The sequence below is a fragment of the Colletotrichum destructivum genome, chromosome 5 (genome assembly GCF_034447905.1).
Source record: "Colletotrichum destructivum chromosome 5, complete sequence".
In the NCBI taxonomy this organism is placed as follows: Eukaryota; Fungi; Ascomycota; class Sordariomycetes; order Glomerellales; family Glomerellaceae; genus Colletotrichum; species Colletotrichum destructivum.
The window spans coordinates 198,855-222,719 of record NC_085900.1 but is presented as its reverse complement, the minus strand read 5'-3'; the positions used below and the strand labels follow the sequence as shown (position 1 = coordinate 222,719).

The window sequence follows — 23,865 nt, the reverse complement described above, 5'->3', positions numbered from 1 at the left end:
GGAATAATTTAAGCAAATTTACGAACGCGAAGGAGCTGGTGATTGATGCGATAAATTTCTCTCGGACTTTCTCGGCTTGTGTTGCGGGTTCTCGGTCTTGTTGAATGGAGGACCTAGGAGACTTTTGTACCCTCTGTTCCAAGGTGCCTTGGCAAAGTGATCTCGGACTGCTTGTATGCGTTGGTACACCAAGGGATGGAGTTTGTAGACTTAATGGGTGCGCGGAGTGAAAAATGAGCGAAGGCCTTGGGAACGATGTTGACTTCGGCCGTGCATCACGAGATTCCTGACAACAGCAGTTATGGATGATTGATAGTTATGCTATTTGAGCAGCAGATTGGATAGATTTTGGTTCTGAGTACGAAGAAGATATGCGAAACAGAAGACAAGCACTCGAAAGACACCATAAGGCTCTTCTCAAAACTCAGCTCTCGACTCTAAGACAGCTTACGCCCAGCTTTGTATACGCTTCGACAAACCCGTACTACCACACAGCCTTGCAAATGAACGCTCATGGAATATAAGACCGGGGAGACAGGTCTAATGTGAACTGCCGAACATTAATCCGAAAGTGCTTTAAATCGTGGTCAGTCAACGCGACGCTGTTGGGATACCTCCCTGTGCATATCGGATCATGCCGACAACATGGCTATGAAAGGTGACATAGTGGATGAAGCATCAAGCTAGCCACGCCTGAAAAACACGATATGTTGCTGATAACAGAGATGTGGATGTTTGTAAGAGCTCCTTCGATAGCTGTTTGCAGCTGTTGAGACGATGTTCTAAAGTGTCCCATCGAAGCGCAGGTCTGCTTTGAAAGCGCTATTCAACTACACACGTATATGCTGGGGAGGCTGGGTCTCATCAACGTGATCAGAAGCAACGGAGACCATCCTAATGGAATGAAAATGCCTAGGGTTCAGGCCAAAGTTTGGTGCAACATAATAAGAAGTCTGGCACATTCAAGGGCGACAGTTTTACTCTCAGATTGCCAGTCGGCGGGGTACGAACAACAGCGACATAGTTCATCAATCATCACCACATTACAGACCACCAATAGCTTATGCCGTTTCGCATTCACGCCTGGGCCGCCCGCCTTTCTTGGACTCTATTAGTTGAAAACGAAAGTGAATTCGTGAGTATTTATGCGCGAGCACCAACTCCTGCTCTGAAGAAGCGAAAACGAATGATACCCAGGCCGTGTAAATGCGTGTAAATGCGTTTCCCTGCCATGTATGCTCCCCTCCAACTTCCAAGTTAAGAAATATGCAATAATTTTCTTCGCAGAGAATGTAAGTCTAGTGCAACGATGTCGCTTCGGTGAGCGTATTGATCCCATCTGGTCTTGTCGGAGTAAAGGGAACGAAAGAAAAAGCGAGAGGAGACTGAGGAACAAATGAGACGGAGAAGAGGCGTCGGTGAAAGAAAATGGATGAGTCTAAGGCGAAGGTGGAAGCCGGTTGGTTTCCGAAGGAGAGAAAGAGCCTTTCAGTTAACCATGCCGTGCGATAGCCGGGTTCCGGAGCCTTGACGGCTACTCGGTCGACGTGCCGCGTCGGCCAGCTGGGTCCTCCGCAGATACGTTGGAGAGCTCGACGAGCCTATGAGCACTATGGCGGACGAGGCCATTATCACCCGCAAGACCGACTTCGGAATCACCAACAAGATCCATCCCCTTGAGTCCCCCGGCAGTCAGCACGCAGCCCTTTACGGGCTTGGAGGAGGCGTAGGAACGTCCGGGCGGGGACCTAATGGCCCGGGACGCGGACGGGGTGGCGGTGTAGGCGGTGCCGAGGGGACTTTGCTTATGAGAGCGAACACGTCGATGGGGAGCGAGGGGTTGCTTTGGGGAACGTGTTGTTGGGTTTCTGGGTAGACTGCTTGTTTGTCGTCGTGGCCATGTGAGATGTAGGCTGGGACGTGATCTCTGTCGAAGAGGTTTGCGTAGATGGGGGAGAGCATCTTGGCTGCGGGCGCTTTTTCTAGATGGGCAGTCTTTAAAGGGACGTGACTGTGTGGTATCTAGGTAATTCAGAGTTTTGAGCGTGCTACTGGTGAATAGAGGGCGTTGAAATAGGTTTCACCCGGTGATAATAGCTCAGAACGGTAATGACGATGGTGGTATGGTTCTGTCGCCCGAGACAACGAACTGAACGACGACGGGGCTCATATATACTCTCATCACAGATCCTCCATGAGGTTCTGCATTCAAGACACATGTGTACACACAGGAAAGAGATGACAATTCCCAGGCAAGGTAATCCTCCATCTCGCCCAGAAGACCAAGACTTGTCCACATGTTACCAAGCCCACAGAGCTCATATTACCTTGGGTTTCCAAATACGTCAAACAGCCACTGGCCTAGCGCTTAATTCGCATATTACTCCCTGGTACAACGTGATAGCCAAATCGACTCCACGCCAAGAGTCGCGCGATGTGTGGAAGGGGGGTAGTTGGATAGGATACCTATTTTGACGACTCTACCTAGACATCCCAGGCAAGGTACGCCGGGGTACCTACGGCCCGCCAGCGAGATTCCCAAGAACCGGGAACTGCCAACCACATTGCTGGGAGGGTTCCCAGAAACCCGGATAGGAAGGGCACCCCCGCGAGCAAGGAATAGGCAAACGTGGCGTGAGAGCGGGGCATCCTACTCCGGGATGGGGGTCGAGTCTGACAGTACCCCAAGGTTGTGAGATGGGCGACGCGGAATGATGACAGATTCGGACAGAGGAGAGAGATACGCCTTGCTGAAAGCTATTATGAGTTAAACCAATCAAGCCGAGCGACGAGCTCAACCGGAGCGGATGCTCGGTGAAAGTTGAAGAGCACTTGACCCATAAGCCGTAAGCAACCTGGCAGTACCAATTCTGACAAGTTTTCTGCCTTGACTTTCGCCCGCGTTCTACGGGGGGTGGGTGGTGAGAGTCCCGCCCGAGTGATCCGTCATGTGAGCGACTGTGACCGTCAGTGTTTAAATGTGGATCGTGATCACGCCAGGGTTGGCCGAACGAATCGATGAAGACAGGTAATGAGAGAGGACAAGAAGATGCCATCACGGAGTCGCAGCAGATTCGGGGAACAGCCCCAAACTAGGAGGTTGGTGGGCGGATGGACGACGTATGTGAGATTACTGGGCCAGGATAGTGTGGCTCGACGTTATCCCACCCAATCTCGAGCCGGAGAAGTAGTCCCGCGAAGGAGGGATAGTGAGGTGAGACACGGCCACGCTGACACTCCATAGACGAATAGGCGTCAGGGAAGACGAGAGGCTCAAGATGTTGATGTCTCTAGGCTTCAGCAGGCAGTCGAAGCGAGGGACGCGCAATTTGTGGTCTAGCGCAGAGCCGATGGGGTGGATTTGACCACACCCACACCCAACATCCCACGCTCTGCACCCAGCGGGGCTGATTGGGGCAGGACGAGGGTGTATGTCCATAGGGCTGAAGGATTGTGAGGCTTTACCAAGCGTCGAACAACGTTCCACAAAGTTTGTAGAATGCTGGAGCTTAACCAAGGGCGGTCAGCGTTTTTTTCTTTCTCGATCAGCCTGGGTGGATAGCGAACCCCATTGTTACAAGGTCGCCGATCGAGGTAGATGCGTTCCTTTGACCTCGTTTGGCCTGGATAGCTCAGCTCAGCCCTTCCGAGAGAACAATGTGGGGGGATTTGATCAGGATGGTGAAGACAGCGGCCGGGATTCAAGACGGCGGAGTTCCCCCCTTGCGCCGCATGCGGACTCTAGCCCAGTGTCATTCAGCGGCGGGCTAATGAGAAAGAAGGGATGCCGTAAGATTAGGAAAACCAAATTTCCTTGGGCCAGGACAGACTCTTCTCCTGCAGAATGTGAGCAACGTTAAGGTCGTCCGGAGTCATTGTCGGCCGCCCCGGCATCAAAAACACTCCCCTACTGCAGGCTCATGCAGCCCTTTTGTCAAGGCCCCAGGGCAACAATGGTAAAACGAGGCAGGGGTTTCACTAACAGCCAAGACGCTGCCAAATTATCCCCGGTTGTCGGTACTGGCGCTGTTGCCACCACATCTGCTGGGCTCGACGGCCATTGGCTGTGCAAGACCAGACCGGTTAGTGTGTTGCGTGGGTGGACGAACCGGCCTCAGGGGACCTATGTCACTGATCCCAGCATCGAAGTCAGCTTGATGGGCTCAGCCGGGTTCCTATGACGATGGGAATATTTCGCAGGCCACGCTGGTTGACAAATGAGATTGCGCCTTTGTATAGATTGTCAGCGCGGTCAAGACCGAGCCCCTCAGGCGGTTGCGCCAGCATGAAGACGAGGAGATTTCGTCAGTCGTCGTGCAATTGTGGCGTTTCTTGAGGTACTGTGCATATCCGTCAAGTCGTCGACGGCAATATCGGATATGATGGCTTTGGTGGCCGCACTGTCGATGTCTCGTTGTGGATAGAAGTAAGCAATGTGACGATTTGGCCAAAGGAAGATGTACTAGCCACCTGCTGCCTAATGCCTCGATGATGGTTCATCTGTGACTGAAATTAGGGATTACAAAACCTGGAAGCTTATCAAACAGTGAAGACCTGCAAGCACCCCGACTGACAAACACTGGAGACGTCATCAAACATACGCTACGTTCACTCATCTACTAACGTGTAGGAGGTACAGTGAGGCGTGACCAGGGAAGCAATGGGTGTGGCGTAAGCTCACCTAAATTGTCATCCACTCAACCGCCCGGGCCGAGTAGAGTACGGATCGACCTCTCCGTTGTGTGGGCCTGGGCTTCGGAATCTGATCGAGGCCTGTCGAAGGCATCAGGGCGGCCTCAAGAAGAGGTATCGCGAGAACGGCCAAGAAGAGCCAAAAAAAGAGGCTGTGCTCGTCGGATTGATTTCAAATGGTGAAGGATTGCGGCGAAGGTAAAAAGAACCGAAATAGGACTGACCAATCTGCCATGCAGCCCTTCTGATTCGTCATAATCCAGTCTAGTAGGAAAACTTAGAAGAACCCAAGCAACAAGCCGTGCAGTTCGTAGCATTATACGCACTACTGGTCACTTGGCGACCATCTGCGGACTTCCCCTAATCATTGAATAGGTTACGAGCCGGGTATGGCCGGGGGCATAGAAGGGGCATGGAGAACCAATGCGGATTCAGCTCGGCAGATTCGCGTCACGAATCGAAAGGGGACGAGATCATGTGTCAAGAAGCGGTATTCTAGGCATACCTCTATGCGATTAGCTGAGAATGCGTGTAGGCATGGTCAGGTCTTACGGGTCAACTGAGGTGCCCACGCCCGCCGCAAATTGTAAGGTGGGTATCCCAACCGACTTTTCCTCGTTCCTCCCAAACGCCGTGAAATAACAGAACCCCATTTTCGCCAAGCCATGCTCAATCTCTCGTTCATCGGTATCCGCGGCCGCCTCCGCGGCCACCACGGTCGCGGGATTGGCTTGGAGACCGGGATCGACGGCTGTCGTAGCTATCGTAGCTGTCTCGGCTCGGGCTCCTTCTCCGGCGGTTACGGTCGTTACCTCGACCACCGCCGCCACGTCTCGGGGGTGGTGAAGGAGATCTGGAGTAGGATCTGGACCGGCTTCTATATCTGCTTCCACCACCCCTGGACGGCGGAGCGGCACCAGGGGATCGAGTCGGAGAACGCGACGGCGAACCAGGCCGGTATGTGTCTGATCGGGGACCGAATCGACCAGGCGGGGGCGACGCGCCTCGTCGAGGGCCGTTGTGGCCGAAGGAGCCAGCCCCTCGCCCTCCCGCGCCTCTACCACCACGACCTCCAGGGGGAGGGCCTCTGGGATCGAAGCCTCCGCCACGACGGGCCTGGGGAGGTGCTGGGGAAACTTTGCGTCGAGGGAGAACGATAGAGACGTTGATTACGGTGCCATCAAGCTGTGCCTCATGCATGTGGGCGATGGCTTCCTCCGCATCGGCTTCGGTTTCATAGAGGATGTACGCAGTGCCGCGGTTGGTGCCAACTGAACAAGGAACGTCAGCTTGGTGGATTTGCAGCCCGAACATGAGGGCCACTTACGTGTTCCGTTGATGGGAAGATGGAGGTCTTTGATACGTCCGTATTGGCCAAAGATTTCCTCCAAGTGGTCGACGTTGATATTTTTGGTCAGACGCTCGACAACAATCTATGGGAAGACGTCCGTCAGCTTCACGTATTCCGAAGAAATAGAGAACCTGCGTGATGTGCGAAGAGAATGGGAAGAAAAAAAGGGCGTCTGACCTTGGTAGTCCTCACTGAGGGGCTCGCAGAGCGTCCTCGGCTATCGCTACGACTGCGGCTGCGGCTGCGACTCTCCGTTCTGTGTCTGCCACTTCGTCGCGGCGTGGGTGATCTAGAACGCGACGGGGAGCGTGAATCGTATGAGCGACGGCGGGCTGGCGAACGTGACCGGTCGGACATCGGTGTCAGAGACCGGGTGCGGGAGCGGTAGCGGTCGCGCGAAGGCGATCTCGATGTCGAAGCCATTTTCGTATGTGTTGCTGTTGATGTTGAGGTGAATTTTTGGTTCGAGGTTTCGAATTGGCATAAAGATTGGAGACTGAAAGTCAAGGAAACGGCAGGCGTAAAATCGCGACCCTCTTTCCTGCCATGGCCCCCGATTGACGTGTGGTCACGTGAAGGCGGAACTTCTCACCGACAGCTCGGTCAAAAGTGGGCCAGTGTGCAGCGACGCCGTTGCTCCCCACTTGCCTATGTACCTACGTATCCGTACATAGTACCTATGTGCCAGGCTTGCAGGTAGGTACAGGGTTTCAACATTCAAAAGTTCGATGGAGACCGAGAAATGCATATGATGAAGCCAGCAGATAATAGATCTTTTACATTTATTCATCTCTAGAACCAGTTCTTTTCCTCTTGGAGGCGCTTCCTTAACCCACTCCAAAATAGTTCTTTAGACAAGCAAAAATTCGCAAGTCATTGGTGGCATGTCACGAATAGATACATCGGAGAATGCGGGTGGTTTGGGTCATGCTTTTCAGGTCCATGTTTATATTCCTATTAGTGCAAATATACAATCGCTAGTGACTGCCAAGGGCGGACAACGATCAGCTCTGGTGGTTTTTTTAATCGTTTATGCTTGGTAGAAAGAAATGCCCCCAATTCGCTTGTGCTGGTGTTAATACAAGGCAAAGGGCCAATTTGTGTTCTGCTTTTGCCCCGGGTCACGGCGTGTGCCTTGATAACCTAAACGCCTCGATGATTACTGCAGAAACCACCTGTACCATTATTGCGCTCAATACTGTGAGTTCTCCATGACAAAAGAAAATAGTTGACCACTCAAGCAGCCCACTCAACGACTTCCAAGGCGCACATGACGAGGATCAAGGTTGATGGGAGGATCCTATAAAGACGTTAGCTGAAGTGCCAAATGCAAAGGGACAATGAGGGGGTGGTATACCAGATGACGTAGCTCTGAAACAGAATTCTCGACATGACACCCTCGTAGACCTCGTTGATCTGGCAGATTTGTGCCAGTTGAAGGGCGCTTGGCGCGCCGGTCAACAAGAAGCAGACGATAACGAAGATGGGATCGTCCAGGATGCTGACCGGCACATACTTGGCGAAGATGGCCAGGACAGGGGTCATGATGAGGGTCGGCAGAAGCATGCGGCACACGAGAGAAGCGACGAGAAGCTTCGTTCCGATCTGATCCTCCTCGGGGTCGCGCTGCTTATCACTTTTCTGGGTGTTGCGCGCAAGATTGGCACCAAGAACAACCAGAATCAAGGGGACGGCGACTCCAGCGCTTGATTGGACGGCATCGGTGAAGCTGTTCTTGACGAATGATCCCTCCTCGAAGAAAATCTTCTGCAGGGCCGGAACGGAAGCAACGACGACGGCGATGAGCATGGCCCACAGGGGTGGGTTCATGAACTCCCAAAGGAAGTTGTAGAGCTTGCCGGCGAAGCGGCCTAGTGCCGAAAGAATCGATTTGGCAGGGGCAGGAAGGTGTTCGTACTGGCGTTTGACGAAGTTGGACGTGGAGCGCTTAGCAGACACAACGGCATTGTTAACGCGGGCAGGGTAGCCCTTAACTCCTTCGGGAACGTCGGGTTCATCCGTGTTAAGAATGCGGGGGAAAGACGATATCTCATCGCCACTTCCGTCGAAAACGGGATGATTACCGTTAAGGGGAGCGAGGACATTGGTCGTCCTCGCCTTCTTGGGAAAGTCGTCCTCGTCCTCGTCCTCGGTGTCGGCGGGCGAAGCCCTGGATCTGCTAGCAACAGGAGTGCGACCGGCGGGTTCGTAATTCGACAGATTGTCACTAGAAGATCTGCGGGAAGTGGTCGCGCCGTCGTCGTACTCATTCAGCAAAGGCGCCGTCTCCCGATCCCCGGCGTACTGGCCCTCCTCGACGCGCTCGTCCTGGTACTCGGGGTACTTGTCCTTAGGGGCGAGCAGCACGTGGTAACCCCAGCTCCAGCGCACCAGCTGACCGAGTTGCTGGAAGATCAAGAGGTACAAAATGCCTCGGGCACCAACCTCGTCATCGTTATCACCGGGAATCTTGTCCCAATGCAAGCCCTTGATCGTCTGCGACAAGGACAAAATCATGGAAATGGGCAACGAGTTGGAATTGCCAAACACTCCCATAGCTGTGACAAAGTTGGAGGCGCGGCGATTGAAGCCAAAGAGGCGAGATACACCAACAGAGACGAGCCACGAGACGAGGGTCTGGATGACGAAGATGATGGGAATGACGGCAAGATCGAGGAGCTTGTCGGCATTAAGCTGAGAGGCCAGCTTGGTAAAGACTGTGGGAGGGGTCGTTAGCAGGATTTTTGGTCAAAGGATCCGCGATACACGTACTCAGGCACGGCGTGAAGAGCATGACATTAAGGTTGGCCAAGAACTTCTGCTTGTCGGCGTCGAAGTGACCCATACGAGCGACAATGTAACCGGGCAAGCTAACGCAAACGACCTCCAGGACGGCTTCGAAGACGAGGAGGACCAAGTTGCCCATGGAGGGGTGGGAGTCGTGCGGCTTCTTCATAGCCATGAGGGGCATGTCGTAGGCACCTTGGGCCATGTCGGCCAGACGAAACGACGTCGGAGGCGTCATGTACTGTTGGTCCATTTTGACAATGGTGATTCCTATCCCTGAGGGAATCGACAACGTCGGGCGAAGTTCGAGAAAAGACTATGCGGAAAACGGAGGTAGATGTAGCCGGGTCGAGGACGGAGGTCCAAGGGGGCCAAAGCTGATGGAAAGTTCTCGGGATGGGCTTGGCGCAGCGCGTTGACACCAGAGAAAGCCCAAGCAGGCAAGGCGATGCACGATTGTGGTTTCGGAAGGGTCGCGATAGGACGGCTGCCAGGTCGTGTTCACGATTGAGTGGAAAATGCTATTTGTTTGTTGGGTGGTTTGTTGATATCTCTCGAGGCAGAGAGAGAGAAAGACGCAACGTCGGAATTATCGGTGGTAGGAATCGGGCCTCCAAAGTAGAGTTCGGCCTTTTCCAGAAGTGTGCGACAAAGCTCTCATTCTCTGGCGGAGGGAGACATTTGGTGAGGTGTTCGTCGGGTGGGTTCAGTATCGGAAATGTGGTTGACGATGGAACAAACGTGGAAAGATTGAAAGTGAGACCAAGACGATGTAGAAGGGTAGTAAGAGGAACAAGGTGAAATTGCGGTCGGACGATACTGGAGGGGCCGATCAGTAGTTCGAAATCAGCCACGGGAGGAAGGTTAGGCACGGTAATGTGAGGCGGGTTGATTGATAAAGGGCGAGGCGAGAAAAATGGCGAGTGGTCCCTCCCAGGGAAATAGATACACTACCTCTGGAAAAGGTCAAAAGGCAATCATGGCGCAAAATGGCGATGGCGCGCACTGGGTTGACGCTCCAGGGATGACGGTGGCTCGACATTGTGTCACTCCAACCAGCGCCAGCTCACAGTTGAAGACGGGACCCGACCCGTCACCTTTCTCAGACACCTATCTGAGAAAGGTGCACTGCAGCAGTTCCACCATCATGGCCAGCGGAGCAGAGCAGGGGGGGGCAGGACTAGACATCCGTTTCCAGTGTCCATTTCGAGACTAGAGCTACACCTGCCTGCTCCTTCTCTCTGCCACTCTACTATGTAGGTTGACGTACAAGTACGACGAGTGGGGCAGGTACAACGGGATCCATTCGCGCTACGTGTGGCTCAGTGCCCAATCAGAAGAGCAGACCGCAGCACGATGACGCCGAGCGATTCGTCTCAGTACTATAGTAATTCATGCCGGGAGGGCCTAGGACATCCCCCCAAGCATCAAAACTCTGCATGCAAGGCACACCCGGCTATTCTTGCTGTGTCTGGTTCAGCCTTTTTGTCAATCACCTTGATCTCCGCTTGCTCGACATTTGTTACTTTTTGGAGGCAGCCATGCTTTACACGTTAACAAGCTCTTGGTGGTAGCAACAGAAGTAGCTATCACAGGAGATTCCGGACTGCCAACGAATAGATGTGCTTGTCAACCTATGCATACAGGTACACAAAAGCTGACAGACTACCCACCGGAGGGGCTCTTGGCGCAACGGGCGCAGCGAGTGTGCTGCAGTTTGCCTTGGCACCAAATCGACCTGGAAAAATGAGATTGCCCTGACGTCGCGACGCGCCCATGACGGACGTGGCCCCTCGCCTTGGGCCTGCTGCACCGCCGCCGACGCTGTTCCACCTCATTCGCCTTTTTGCCCCCCACCGTTTCTGCTTTGCTCGCTTGATTCATCCGTTGTCTGACGTTGTTGCATCCGTACCGTACTCCGTATCTGACACAACCTCATCCATCAGATGGGATGCCACATTCAACCGCCAACCATCCGTTCTTTGAAAGACACCCGCGCTCACATGTACACTTCCACCTAATTGCACGCACATTAGACCGTCCTTTCCCCATGGACCACTATCTTCCAGCTTGTCTGATTAGGTCAGGTCAGGTCAGGTCGCAGCAACTCGAGCACGACACACCCATACGGCTCGCGAATTCCACAATCAACCGGCCAACCACCATCCATCGGAGCCCAGTTCTTGACCCCAACCGACATCCATCTTGCCTGTTCCTGTCCTTGCAGGCTTTCCGATTCGCAAGCCAACCACATTGCCCAGGCGCCATGGCGAAAGCTTACCCACATCACCCTGCCCGCCCCTGCGATTGTTCTTCCCGAGTCCTCCTTGTTGCGCTGCGTTTCCAGAAAAAGCCCCGATAGCTCTGCCTCCCGAGACTCAAGGGTCCTGCCGGCAACTCAAGGCGCTTAACTGCGATCCGCGATGACTCCAGACTGCCCAGTCCCGCTTGCATTTGCCCAGCTCTTTGCCGAGCAGCAATGCGCATCCGAAGGGAGGCTGTGAAATCCCATTACCCCGCTGCTCACATGCAACTTTGCTCATGGCTGTCACCGTAACTCTGAGTTCTACTGAACCTACGCACAGATATCCCTTCAAGGTACATGCCTTCAGTTGCTCGACTAAAATTGCCGCATCATGAACGTACCCTTGAAATCGTATCAGATGCAAGATAAGGGAGACATCTCTTGCCGGAAGGATGATCTTCCACCCCGCCAAGTCCGGTCTCGACATGAGCAGCATTTCGTGAGGCTATACGGAGACGGCTTGGCGCCCTCACTTGGGACGACTCTTTATCAAATCTCCGAGATGGATACAGGTGCGATGGATGTTTCTTCTCGACAAGCAGTGTTGCACGGTTGGCTTCTGACCTGGTTTCACTCATTGTTGCGACAATTTTCATACCATTGCCAGATGGCCGTTTCAGATAGGCCGCTTTCCCTCCTTGGCATAGACTATGATGGCTTATGGGTACTGGAACTTATGCGGCGGCTAACCATCATACACATCGTTTCCTCCATTGCTCTTGTGTAGATACTCTGAACAGTTTTGAGACCGTCACTCTAGCGAGTATGAAGACGACAAGCAAAGGTATGAGGGTATTTGGGGGGTATCGTACAGCTGTGTTATATTGGGGGGGAGGGCGATGTTTGGCTATGCTTTTTGGTACCTGGGTGGTTATCACCTTGATCTCGCAATGGATCATTGTGACAAACAAGTGTTTTTCAGTTATGCCCTTTGAAGGGGTTTGTTCCGTTTCTCCCCAGCTGGCACACTTCCCCCGTTTTTGCAGCCAGCTGAGGGAAGACCTCAAAGCCGACCATATGTGCTCTTGCTCAATGACAATAGCCTAGCTGCTGAATGCTTTTGTTAATAAACCAAGACCGGCCTCTTCAGGCTGTGATAAAAACGCTACTGGGTAAGCAACCACCATTGTCTTGTCGACCGATTCGTCGCTCTCCTCAGTCTGTCAGTCACAGTCACGGTGACATACCATAAGACGAGAGCAGAGATATGAAAAGACGGCCTCTACACCCAACAGTGACAAAATACCCCTCCTAGTTTGAAGACAAAACGATCGTTTTCTCAGCTTGGAGGAAACAAACCTAGGGAGTCAAACAGCCCGCGAGAAACGAAACTGCTCTGCTACATTCTGCTCGGCCAGAACTTGCTATACAAACTTCACCAGGATCCGCACTCACTCTCAAGATGCCTAGTCTCAAGCAGAATGCTCTCCGTAAAGAGTCGAAGAGCCCCAAGGCCCCCAAGACTACGAGACAAGGCAAACCCGCAGACAATATCGTTGACATGACAGCGGGCGCCGACAAGGCCTCTGCCGTCGCCGACGACACGCAGCACAAGCCGCGCCGCACGCCTCGTCCTCGTCCTCAGCATGCTACCCCCCTCGACACCACGGACGACGACGAATACGACGACTGCTGGCTTGCAACGTACGAGGACCCTCATCCCTCCGACCAGGTCGTTGAAGAAGACTGGGTCAGAGTCAAGAAGCCAGACTCAGGCCGCTAAGCCTCATTCTCACGACGGAAGGACGGAAATAATAATACCAGCCAGTCGAAGTGACAGGAGATTCACAACGATACCACCGAAAAGGTGGGATGAATCAAGCCATGAGCCTGAATCATCTCGGCAACCTGTGGTTCTTCCCATATCCTCCTCACCCTTCGGATGGTGTGCTAACGAATGGACGAGCAGGCGATGAGTAGGACAAGAACGACAAGACAAGCATTTTTCCCACCTAGTTCCCAAGATACCCAGCAGAGATAGCTTCGAAGTCACAAAAGTGATTCGCCAACTACAGTGCACCTCCACGCGACTTGTGCCAGCACGTCCCCTCCGATGTGATATTGTGAGAACGAGGCATACTCTACTTTCAGCGCTTTGGCAGCAGAGCAAACCAGTAAGCTCTCTTGATTTGTGTTGGCTACTTTCTCATCCATATGCCAACGTATCGATATGAGCCGGCCCCGTAAACACCACTCCATGAAGGTTGGGACTCTTCAACACCGTCATGGCATCCAAAAAATGGATTCTGGGCCGCAGATTCCATGGTTGACCAAACCACTCATAGCTGACATAGGACCGACTAGTTTCACAAAGATTACGCATATTGGTTCCATTGTTTCGTTGCCATCGTGAATTAAACCTCATCCCATTCCGTTCATTCGACCTCAGGATGTGACTTGTTCCGCCAAGTGTGACAGTACCAATTACAGAGTGCGATGGCAGGCACACAAGTTCGATGATGCTCAATCTCTCAGCAACACGTTGGTGGCCGTCTGGCTCAAACACAGAGGCCGCCAACCAACCCGGAGACCGACGACATGCGTTTTTCGAGAACCAACGGTCCCCAACAATGAAATTGGGATATCTGACTATGGCGAAAAGCAGACTTGTCGTCATGTATCCCATCACGTGCTGACATGTGACCTTGACGTAATGAAAGCAACACCTACCACGCAGGTTGTCGGGTCTACGCCCATCGTCTACCCGCGATGACAGTTGCGACGATCCAAGGGGCATCGATTGACGCTGGGGGAACACCAGCAACGCGCGATGCTGGATCCATGATAACAGTCCAACGTCCGTCATGCGCTTCGCCGTCGGGTTCACCATGTCAGCATGTCGTTGTTAGCCCGCCGCCAGAAGGGTGATCGGCGCGCGTGAGAAAGGGAGCGTCAGCGGGCCCGAGGTGAAACCAGATGACAGATGTGGGGGAAGGGAATGGAGGGAGGCGATCAGCGGCGATCCGTTGCGCGGCGGGAGCCGGAGTGCAAGCCGAGCGGCGAAACCATGTGGCTGATGACGCCAGAGGTCGGTGGCCTACAGGGTAAGTATCGAGATGACACATTGTCCCATGAGTACAGTCCATCGGTATCGGACATTGCCAGGGGAGAAAGGGATTCATGTAAAAATGGGTTGTTGTAGGAGTTCCCATTGACTTTTTCTTGGTGTACGAGCTGCAGGGTTTCCTCCGAAGCCGCGCAGGGCATCCCCTGATGGGATACCGTGTTTTGGATTACTTTGTTTCAACGGCATTTCGCCACAATGATTTACGACGCGGACGATCCGGAGGGAATGGCCAGTACTCGAGTGGACTCGCGGCCAGTCTTAACGTGATTAGGGGGCCGGAAGACCCTTATTTCCTGCCGCTTTTGGCTTCGAGTTTGCATACATCATAGGGTCTTTGAGGCGAGAGCCGGCGGGCAAGGGACCGGGTGGCGGCGGGAAGGAGAGGGGATCGCCCAGCACGATGTGCCTTGATTACAGCCCAGAAATGGGAGTTTATCCATCGATGAGCGCGTGAACGCACGTTGATTCCTTGGGTCGATTACTTCCACACGTAAATGAATGCCAAGACCTCACGACATTTGCAACGGCGCATTGTATGGGAACGATACGGATTTGGGATTACGCGCGGGAGAGAAAAAAGAGGGAGCGAGAAAGAGAGAGAGGGATTAGAAGAGACAGAGGTGGATGGATGGCTTGCAATTGATGATGTCAGACGGAGCTAAGCATCCGGCGCTGGAGGGGAGGGGCATAGAGATAAGATGAATACCCAGATACCGAGTATCCGTACGTCAGTACCTCTGTACCAAACAGAGAATCTAGCGGACCGTTGTGCTGGTTCACCGGCGCCAACTTGCCAATATCTGGCTCATGAGGAATGATGCAAGGTTCATATTGGATGCCCTCCCCCATGAACATCGTATATTGTCTGATATGATGCAACGAGTCGTCGATACCTTGGGTTATTTGGATACCTCACTCACTATACTCCTCCTTCAAGCTAGCGGACCGAGAATCATGCTTTCCCAAATTTCGACCGATGGGAGGTCCCCAGCACGATGGGCGTGGAGGAGCATCGTCAGTGGGGTTCAACCCGCCCCTAGCGGGCCGGGCTTGTCTGGTGTGCTGTGTTTGGCCGCACGGCCGATGTGGCTAGGTTGCATGGGAAAATATACCTCGTCAAGCCACAAGTCTTCTTTTCTTCCCCCTAATGGCATTTTCCCTAGGAGCAACGTCATCACTCTTCCCAGCCAGCACCCTGGCCCGACCAGCACACTCGAGCTTGCGAAACAAAACGAAAAACCCACCAAAACCCTCAGGAACCGCGACAGGGGTGTGGGATTGGAGAAAGGAGGGAAGGGGGGGAACGTCCTAAGGCCTTCCCCATCAGAGCTTTCCTCTATGGGGCCTAGTGCCGCCGTCTCGATGTCTCGAGTGCCCGATTACTGGCTGAGGCTGTCTAGCGATGATGAGAATGCCATGCGTGACTGGGCATTTCGGCACGGTACTTCGCGTCCTAGAAGACACTAAATACTTCATGGCGGCATCGAAGTGGCTCCAAGGGAGGGCACCTTTCATCTCCTCCCCGGGGAGAATTTGCACGTCGTCGCCTGCTGGAGCTGACTCCACCAATCGTTTGCTTTGCCTTCAAACGGCAAGCATCCTCCGGCACCACATCTCTCGCGTGGGATTTGTCTCAACGGTGGGGTGGAGAGGTCGGGCCTTGGATATGCACATGTTGTTGCGGTGTGGCCCAGCCCAATATGTCACATCGTTTCCAAGACAGCAAACGCAGGATTAGGGCAGGGCAGGGCAGGAGGTGAAAGGATGAAAGGCATGTTGCTGTGGTCGATGCTTGATTTCCTCTTTCTCGTTATCCGAGACATGATATTCCCACGTTACATCACACCTCTCTCTGAAGGGGGGAGGCGAACCGTTGGAGGGTTCGTTTGCTATTTTGAGACATGTGGAGGGGCCAGCTCAGTGCAGCTCACTGCCTACACTGGACGCAGCTTGGAGCCAGAGTCGAGATAATCTGCGGGTATCTTGCTGATGGCATCTTCACCCCGCCGTGAACCGTGGCCACTGAAGAAGCCGGGTTGGGGGGGGTCTTGTCGCGTCGCTTGTCCTTCACTCCCTCCCGCCTTACAACGACGACAGCGGCATGATGAAGAAATCTTACCGTTGTTTGGTTGTTTTAGATTTCGCAATGTTGATATCTGAGTGACGAAAACCCTTGCAGGCCCGGAACCGAGCTTGGACGCTGGGCTGGATACACCGGGCAGTGATGCAGGTGGCGGTGCACTTGACAATATTTCTTCTGTCTAGCTTCCTTTACGACGCATCTGCCCAAGCTCACTTCCTTGACCTTACCCTCGTCCCCGTGCCTGTAGGTAGTCACGGAGCAAGATTACATGGTTGTTGACCTCATCGTTGGCCAAACTAAATTGCCGTCGTTTGGGTCAGAGCCAGAAGCAGGTCCCACCCAAAAAAGAATAACGTGGAACAGTGGTCCTAGGTACCCGAATGTGGATGATGCTGAGCGTATTGGTGAGCAACCATTGAACCAAGTAGGTAACGTACAGTACACGGTACTTTCGGCATGTACCTAACAGCAGAGCGGTCGCGTCTCTGGCCATCATTGAATGAACATCGCCTTTGCATCTTGACCTCGATCTTCCTTTGGACTTTCCCATACCGAACCAACCAGACCAAATAAAATTTTGCAAATAGGGACCATTGGCGCCCGAACATCTTTCATCCTTTATCCATTATCGCCTTGGGGCCGCCTCTTCCAGTTAGCTGCGTCCCGCATCTTTTCATCCATTGCTGCCCTGCTGATGCAAGGCGCAACTCTGATTTCCCAGGAACCTCAAGGATACTGCTCTCTCAACCTTGGTTCGATACGCATATATGCCCTGCTTGCTCGCACCCGTCTCATCTGAAGTGCCTTTCTTATACACACATCCACAACACTCACTCATCACACACGCGCGCCCACCTCGTTTCTTTCGCGTTGCATAGGCGAAAATATTTCAACGGCCACTCAAGTGGTCTAGAACTTTCCAAGCTTCTCACTCCTGTACAGGCAAGTGAGCCGCATCCTCCTCCTATCCCGTACACCTGGCTGGCTGGCTGCCTAGGTACGTTGGATACCTGGTATCCCCAAGTACATCTTTCTTCCCCGGTTCACGTCAGCATCTTGTCCCTTTGACCATCCTTTCAACTCCGAATGTCTTCCCCCGACAAGTGCAAGTGTATCTATCCATCAACAGCCCCTTCTGTACCTCAAGTGGAAATTGGCGCCTACGTCTCTGCTCCATATCTTAGGTAGGCTGCCCACTTCCAATGGACGGGCAGATATGACGGGGGATAATCCGGGACCTTGGCCAACTCGTCTGGCCTTGTGGTTGGTCTGATTGACAAATACGGAAGGTCGCCCGCTGTCTTCAAGTCGTTGTTGCGGCTGCTTCCAGGTATTGCCCCCCTCCCCGCACCGCAGTCCAAATGGCTCCCTACCAAGGTACCTAGGCGATATCCACTTAGGTACCTAGGTAAGTAGGCATGGCGGTAGCGGAACGGACAAGGTATCTACTACCTACTCAAGTGCCTAGGTACACTATTTGTGCCTGCCTCCTCCCCTCTTCTTGTTCTCTGCCTGCATTTTTGTGACGTTTGCACCAGAATTGCGTCGCCATTTTCGAATCCATATTCCCCCCATCCTGCCAACCTCTTTTGGTTACAGTGCACACCATACCACCAGAGAGAGGTTCAGCAGGACATCATATGTCTGCAGACACTCTCTTTCCTTGTTCCGACTTTACCCTTTTCCCTTACGTCGAATCCTCATTCCTCTCGTCCTATCTAGCCCTTCTGCCCTCCTACCCTACTCACCTCACTTCACCTCTCACCCACACTTACATTATCTCTCTTTCTCTCTCTCTCTTTCCAGAGCGCATCCACTCCTCCCTCACATCGTCTTTCTCGCTTTTCGTGTTCTTCTCCACACGGACCCCAAAACTCACCATCATTATCAGATGATTGACGACTCAAAAGCGATCTCAACACAATTTCGGTCTGGCCGGTCTAGCTCGCCCGCGCGCAAGTCCAGTCGCATCCATTTCGCCCCGGCTTAGACTTTGCCCTTGCCACCGCCCCGGTTGCGACCCCGACCCCGACTTAGTACCAGGCCACGCTACCTAAACCGCCGCGTCTAGACCCCGCGGCAAGGCTCCTCGCTACAACCCCCGAGTTTTCGATCCTTTGACACTGCTCGGCCTTGAGCGATCGGTCGTAGTCATTTCCATCCCGATTCCGAGCGACCGGACCTCACGATATTTCGATCGCGTGCTTGACTTTCGCCATAATTGCGAACCATCCTTCGTCCTGCAAACACCGCATGCTGCGAACACTCTAACGTCATTCGAGACATCCCTCGCACCTGACGCCTTCTCCCGCCCTCTCCCTCCGTTGTGAACTGCGTCGTCGCCACGACGACCAGCAGCGCCTCACAATGACGGATCTGAATACCCCCGACTCCTTTCCGGCTACGCCTGATGGCTTGATCGACAGAGATGGCCTGAGCAGTCCCGCGTCACCCGGCTCAGCCGACTCTTCCGAAGCCAGCACCCCGCTCGAAGGCCCATCCGAAAACCTCTCCGATTTGCCCAAACGTGTGCCCTCGTTGCGAACCGTCTCCGACCCCCAGAACATGAACCCTTCTTCGACCCCTCTCGGTATGCTGAGCAACGCTCGCCGCCCACCGCCCACCGCCTCCATGATGAGCATGGGCGGCGGTGCCATGAACGACGCCATGGCAAGGGCGCGAGCACTCCATGCCCAGCGTATGGGCAAGCCCGCTGGCTCACAGCCTACCGGCAACAACATGAGCATGGCGAGCTCTCCGGTCTCGCCAGTGCCTCGCCAGGGCTCTCCTGCTGGCCTGCCCGGGGGACTTCCGGGCAATCTCAAATTGCCGGGTGGCATGGTTCGGCCTTCCCCTGGCGGCATGCCCCGTTCCGCCCCCGCCATTCCGACGAAGCCGTCGCTCGCTGCCAGGCGTGGTCCCATGATGAAACTGTCCGATATGAGCGGTTCGTCGCCTGCATCCCCGCCGCCCAAATTGTCCGACATCCACGGCCCCAACAACAACGGAACCGCGCCGAACGGGACAATGGGATCCAAAATGGATGACTTCAAGAAATACATTGATTCGGAAAAAGGCTGGATCACGTTCGACGGCGCTGCGACCATCACCAAGACTGGTGTCAACTTTGCCAACGGCACAGCCTTCGCCATCTCCTTAGACGAGGTCGAGGTCATGGATGAGCTGGGCAAGGGAAATTACGGCACTGTGTACAAGGTCAGGCATACGAAGCCGAGAGTCCCTCGTTTTGGTTCCGGACTGGGTGGGTTCAAGCACGCAAACTTGAGCACGGCGCACTCGGATCCCTCACCCATCAGAAAAGCCGACGGGTCTGAGGAATCATCGCCAGTGTCAGCGGCGCCCGAGGCCTCGTCAGGCAGAGTAATGGCCATGAAGGAAATCCGGCTGGAATTGGAGGAGGCCAAGTTCACGACAATATTGAAGGAGCTCGTCATCCTGCACGAGTGTATATCACCCTACATTATTGACTTCTACGGCGCTTTTTTCCAAGAGGGCGCAGTCTACATGTGCATCGAATACATGGACGGCGGATCCATCGACAAGCTGTATGACGGCGGCATCCCCGAAGGTGTGTTACAAAAGATTACCTACTCGACGGTTATGGGCCTCAAATCTTTGAAGGACGAGCACAACATCATCCACCGAGACGTCAAGCCCACAAACATCCTGGCAAATACCAGGGGCCAGATCAAGATTTGCGATTTCGGTGTCAGTGGAAACCTCGTCGCAAGCATTGCCAAGACGAACATTGGCTGCCAGAGTTACATGGCCCCCGAAAGGATATCGGGAGGTGGTATGACAGCGGGCGCCGATGGCACCTATAGCGTGCAGAGTGATATCTGGAGTCTGGGCCTGACAGTTATCGAGTGTGCGTTGGGACGATACCCATACCCGCCAGAGGTATCATTGACAATTTTCAGCCAACTGAGTGTGAGTTCATTAATCCTGCACCCCCTTCAAAGAGTGTACGCTGACCCAAGATTTCAGGCCATTGTGGAAGGCGAGCCTCCAGGCCTGCCCGATGAGGGTTTCTCTAGCACGGCGCACGACTTTGTTCGCAGGTGTCTCAACAAGATCCCTAAGGACCGTCCCACCTACGCCGCGCTGCTTCAACACCCTTGGATGGCGCGTTTCTCCAAAATCGAAACGATCGCAGAGGAGGTTGAGGAGGGAGATGAGGCTGAAGCTGTAGCGGAAACTGTTGGCAAACTCTCCCTGTCGTCCGGTACGGATGATGAGGAAGTTGCTGAATGGGTCAAATCGGTACTGGAGCGCAAACGGTCAGGTCTTGTCGCCCCTGCATCACGACCGGCACTCCATGCTGCACCGCTGGACACTGTCAGCCCGTCAGCAAACCCCTTGATGGGTCGTCAGTTGCAGTAAAGAGTTGTCGCGGGAAAGGCTACAATAAATGACATGCGGTAGTGGAGAGGTTTACGAATTGGAAAAGATTTCCCATGCCAACCGAGCTGGTCTCAGTTGGTCTTCCTTTCGACCTCACCAGCAATTCCGCTTTTTCGTTTTTCTCTTTTCCGTTCCCATACCCTCAATCAGATATTTCTACGTTGCATCGTCAGCATACATCTTTGGTTGGCAAGGAGTGTTATCTTCAGATGCGGTTTCCATTGAGGGCGGAAGGTTCCTTGTATTTATCTGTTTCGTGCGGCACAACCACATCCGTTGGGCTGTCCAAGCATACCACAAGGATGGCAAACCCTCAAATCCTCACCACATTTTCCCTTCCTATTCTGGGCTCTTTGAATCCGGGTCGACCAAGATGAGAGGGGACATGGTGAACGGAGGACTAAAGGTACAGGAGTTTTTACGGTTGAATGGCAGCATGCATGACAACAGACTAGCTTGCGCAGGATTGATATGGCCCAGGAAAAATAAAATATTCAAAGGCAACTGAGATTACAAGAAAGAAAAAAAGGCTTGTTGGACTTGAAATGGGAGTTTCCTAGGCTTTGGTATGTATTCCTGGTGTAGAATGCTTGTGGGGGGGGGGGTTGTGTGTGCGTGAGCTTGTAAACATTGCAGAGGGTGTAAGACATATACATGCGTACCTACCTGGGAAGTTATAGTCTTAGATGATTTGTTGGGGGGTGGGTGGTGGTAGTGTGAGGCTGTCTCTGGGAACAAAAAATGATGAGTTGAGTATGTGGCATCACACAAGATGAAAGAACTTGATCATCCGACGAAACTGCGAAACCATTATTTCTGTCAATCCTAACAGCCTGGGTTGTACATGACCCGTTGGGATCATCTACAACATCACTTGCATTTGCGTCACAGTGTAGTCAAAAATCCATCAAAAATGGATCGCTGACAATTGTCGAGGTTGATATTACTATATTAGGACATGAATACTTCTTCAACGAGTGCGATATTTCTATAGCCAGGGTGTGTCCGAGACCCGCAATAGAAACTCCAGAACCATGGTGACGGTTCCCGGTCCATCTTCCCGTCCGGAATCCATCCCTCCAAGAAAATGCCACATTGGTTGTAGATGGCGCTGCAGGAACGCCGGCGAAGATGCAGAATGAGCAAATAAAAGGTTCGCGAGTGTTAAATCACCACCACACACGGCCAAATCATGAGAACACACATGACATCGCCCTCGAAAACTCCAGAATTTTCAACGCAAAAGAGAAATCTGAACCGGCTCGTCGCCTGTATGTCTTCTCATGCGTAGTCCTCCTTGACGCGACGACCGCTGTTGACGTCAAAGGACCTGCGGCTGCGGGTGCTGCGGTTGCGGCGGAAGCGGCTGCCACCACCAGCGGCCTTGTCGCCGCGGATGCCAAGACAGAAGAGGAGCGTTGCGATGAGGAGGGCGGCCCAGGCGCCCCACGTGAATCCGAAGGCGTAGGTGCCGATGTGGGCTTCGCGGCCGGCGGACTGGAATGCGTTGCGCGCTTTGACAAAGGTTGCCCTGTGAGGTCTTATAAGCATACACACATTCAATGGGAGGGGGGGGGGGGGGTGAGGAATTCGGAACATACGTCATCAGAGAGGCGGCCACGGTGAGGAAGAAGAGAGCCGAGGCAGAGACCAGACCGGCGACAGCGGCACCGAGACGGCCGCAGCACGCCAGGAAGCTTGCAAACCAGGCCATGGCCATGAAGAAGAGGGCGATCAGGTACATGACCCAGCCGAAGCGCCACAGGTAGAAGAACTGGGTGCTGGTAGTACCGCCCCCGTGGCTGCCGGCGAGACCAGAAGGAACGTTGGCGGCGTCGCGGCCCCAGGCCCAGCCGAAGGCGGGAGCGGGCCACGCACCCCAGCACTCAGTGTTCTGGTCGTTGCAGTAGTAAAAGTAGGTCCATCGCGTGAGACCCTCGCGAGCGCCGGTGATGCCCGAGGTATCAGCCTCGAGGAAGTAGGTGTTGCTCAGGGGCGCCGAGTCACGAACGGCGGCGAGGATGACGAAGAGGAGGAGGACAATGGAGCCCGAAAGGAAGACGATGGCAGCGGTGCCCAAGGGGGCGTCTGGAATGCTGGTGTTAGTCCGGGAACTGGATCATTTTTGGATGCCATATTGAGGGGAGTCGCATAGAAGGAGCAAAGGAAAAGACGACTCACGTTTAGCCATTGCTGTGGATTGTATGGAGTCGTCGGGATTTGTCTCTGCGAGGTTGCGCCTGCGATTCCTTGGGATGGCTGGGTATAGGAATGAGTCTTCGGCGGGACGGGAAACCTGTAGGGATTTGTACTCAGCAACCCTTTGTTTGTGACACACTGGAGCTGAAGGTGATGTGCGTTGCGAAGGAATGCAGAGAACAGGACCGAAGCTGGGGAAAGACAAGGTGGACAGGTGTGCACTGTGTATAGAGACAATTTACCCTCGTCGTTGGCTGGCACTGGACAGGGAGGAAAGATGTGGGATGGAGAGGTGTATGAAGCGGTATTGACAGGTAGCGGGCAAACTCACCGGATTCGCACAATTGTTTCAGCCAGATGGGGAAATATGTTAAGTCCAGGGTGGGGGGTGTCTCTCGTTTATGTTTCTTGGGTTGTTTCTGTTTGTTTGTCTCTAACCTTTGTTCTCGGCCGGGCAATATCTGGGCAGTGATAAGGACACGGGTGGGCCGGACAGAGGTGGTGACGGACGGGGAATCTGCGTTGGTATGTCTCCTTGTCCTCGGGATGTTTCGTCTGACAGGCTAGATAGTAAGTAGTTGGTTCTGTAGACTATCAGAGATGTGCCGAGAGTATCCAGTAAAGCGGATGGAAAGTGCACGAGTCTTGCAGAGGGATCTAGAGGGGAGGATAAGAAAAAAGAGAAGAGTGGGAAGGAAGAACGGGATGACAGACGGGCAATCAGATGATGCAAACCGGGTTTGCGTGTGCCGGGATGCGAAGCCAAACTAGCGGGGAAACAGAGGCAACCCCAGCTCGACTGAGGCCCGACTAAGGATAGCTTCAGCTTCGCAGAGTTCTTACGCCGTACGAATATCCTTACACCACTCCTTAACCGGCACCAGCGACCAGCGTCAGCGGGGTGTTGGTTGTTTCCCTCCTTGAACAGCGCATCGTGGGCCATGACGACACCACCG

The 23,865-nt window shown here is 53.7% G+C and overlaps 7 protein-coding genes across 7 annotated transcripts; 3 read left to right on the top strand and 4 right to left on the bottom strand.

Moving 5' to 3' along the window:
* Positions 1–1,707: 1,707 nt before the first annotated feature.
* On the bottom strand, positions 1,708–1,962 carry CDEST_07654 (uncharacterized protein; the record flags this gene model as incomplete). Its single annotated transcript, XM_062923813.1, has 1 exon — positions 1,708–1,962. One exon carries the CDS (start codon positions 1,960–1,962, stop codon positions 1,708–1,710), a length of 255 nt encoding a protein of 84 aa, XP_062779864.1.
* A 3,207-nt stretch (positions 1,963–5,169) lies between these two features.
* On the bottom strand, positions 5,170–6,534 carry CDEST_07653 (Putative RNA recognition motif domain, nucleotide-binding alpha-beta plait domain superfamily). Its single transcript, XM_062923812.1, has 3 exons — positions 6,221–6,534; positions 6,020–6,125; positions 5,170–5,963 (listed from the first exon to the last, which is right to left on the bottom strand). Exons 1-3 carry the CDS (start codon positions 6,464–6,466, stop codon positions 5,374–5,376), a joined length of 942 nt encoding a protein of 313 aa, XP_062779863.1. The 5' UTR covers positions 6,467–6,534; the 3' UTR covers positions 5,170–5,373.
* Positions 6,535–6,974: 440 nt separating this feature from the next.
* Positions 6,975–9,938, bottom strand: CDEST_07652 (Putative membrane transport protein). Its single transcript, XM_062923811.1, has 3 exons — positions 8,816–9,938; positions 7,401–8,760; positions 6,975–7,343 (listed from the first exon to the last, which is right to left on the bottom strand). Exons 1-3 carry the CDS (start codon positions 9,081–9,083, stop codon positions 7,280–7,282), a joined length of 1,692 nt encoding a protein of 563 aa, XP_062779862.1. The 5' UTR covers positions 9,084–9,938; the 3' UTR covers positions 6,975–7,279.
* An 843-nt stretch (positions 9,939–10,781) lies between these two features.
* On the top strand, positions 10,782–11,333 carry CDEST_07651 (uncharacterized protein; the record flags this gene model as incomplete). Its single annotated transcript, XM_062923810.1, has 1 exon — positions 10,782–11,333. The coding sequence occupies one exon, from the start codon at positions 10,782–10,784 to the stop codon at positions 11,190–11,192; it is 411 nt and encodes a 136-aa protein (XP_062779861.1). The 3' UTR covers positions 11,193–11,333.
* A 1,204-nt stretch (positions 11,334–12,537) lies between these two features.
* On the top strand, positions 12,538–12,858 carry CDEST_07650 (uncharacterized protein; the record flags this gene model as incomplete). Its single annotated transcript, XM_062923809.1, has 1 exon — positions 12,538–12,858. One exon carries the CDS (start codon positions 12,538–12,540, stop codon positions 12,856–12,858), a length of 321 nt encoding a protein of 106 aa, XP_062779860.1.
* Positions 12,859–16,890: 4,032 nt separating this feature from the next.
* CDEST_07649 (Putative protein kinase) lies at positions 16,891–21,257 on the top strand. Its single transcript, XM_062923808.1, has 2 exons — positions 16,891–20,236; positions 20,294–21,257. The coding sequence occupies exons 1-2, from the start codon at positions 18,653–18,655 to the stop codon at positions 20,687–20,689; spliced, it is 1,980 nt and encodes a 659-aa protein (XP_062779859.1). The 5' UTR covers positions 16,891–18,652; the 3' UTR covers positions 20,690–21,257.
* A 339-nt stretch (positions 21,258–21,596) lies between these two features.
* CDEST_07648 (uncharacterized protein) lies at positions 21,597–23,599 on the bottom strand. The gene is made up of 4 exons (XM_062923807.1): positions 23,241–23,599; positions 22,892–23,006; positions 22,312–22,798; positions 21,597–22,241 (listed from the first exon to the last, which is right to left on the bottom strand). The coding sequence occupies exons 2-4, from the start codon at positions 22,899–22,901 to the stop codon at positions 21,992–21,994; spliced, it is 747 nt and encodes a 248-aa protein (XP_062779858.1). The 5' UTR covers positions 22,902–23,006; positions 23,241–23,599; the 3' UTR covers positions 21,597–21,991.
* Positions 23,600–23,865: the final 266 nt, after the last annotated feature.

Excerpts from the sequence above, each read along its gene's own strand:
- CDEST_07653 (XM_062923812.1), bottom strand. The coding sequence starts at position 6,466 with ATGGCTTCGACATCGAGATCGCCTTCGCGCGACCGCTACCGCTCCCGC. Across the intron at positions 6,126-6,220 it reads CCTCAGTGAGGACTACCAAG|ATTGTTGTCGAGCGTCTGAC; the intron begins GTCAGACGCCCT and ends GTCTTCCCATAG. Across the intron at positions 5,964-6,019 it reads TCTTCCCATCAACGGAACAC|TTGGCACCAACCGCGGCACT; the intron begins GTAAGTGGCCCT and ends TTCCTTGTTCAG.
- CDEST_07652 (XM_062923811.1), bottom strand. The coding sequence starts at position 9,083 with ATGGACCAACAGTACATGACGCCTCCGACGTCGTTTCGTCTGGCCGAC. Across the intron at positions 8,761-8,815 it reads GCTCTTCACGCCGTGCCTGA|TCTTTACCAAGCTGGCCTCT; the intron begins GTACGTGTATCG and ends CCCCTCCCACAG. Across the intron at positions 7,344-7,400 it reads TTTCAGAGCTACGTCATCTG|GATCCTCCCATCAACCTTGA; the intron begins GTATACCACCCC and ends ACGTCTTTATAG.
- CDEST_07649 (XM_062923808.1), top strand. The coding sequence starts at position 18,653 with ATGACGGATCTGAATACCCCCGACTCCTTTCCGGCTACGCCTGATGGC. Across the intron at positions 20,237-20,293 it reads CAATTTTCAGCCAACTGAGT|GCCATTGTGGAAGGCGAGCC; the intron begins GTGAGTTCATTA and ends CCAAGATTTCAG.
- CDEST_07648 (XM_062923807.1), bottom strand. Across the intron at positions 22,242-22,311 it reads GTGGCCGCCTCTCTGATGAC|GGCAACCTTTGTCAAAGCGC; the intron begins GTATGTTCCGAA and ends AAGACCTCACAG.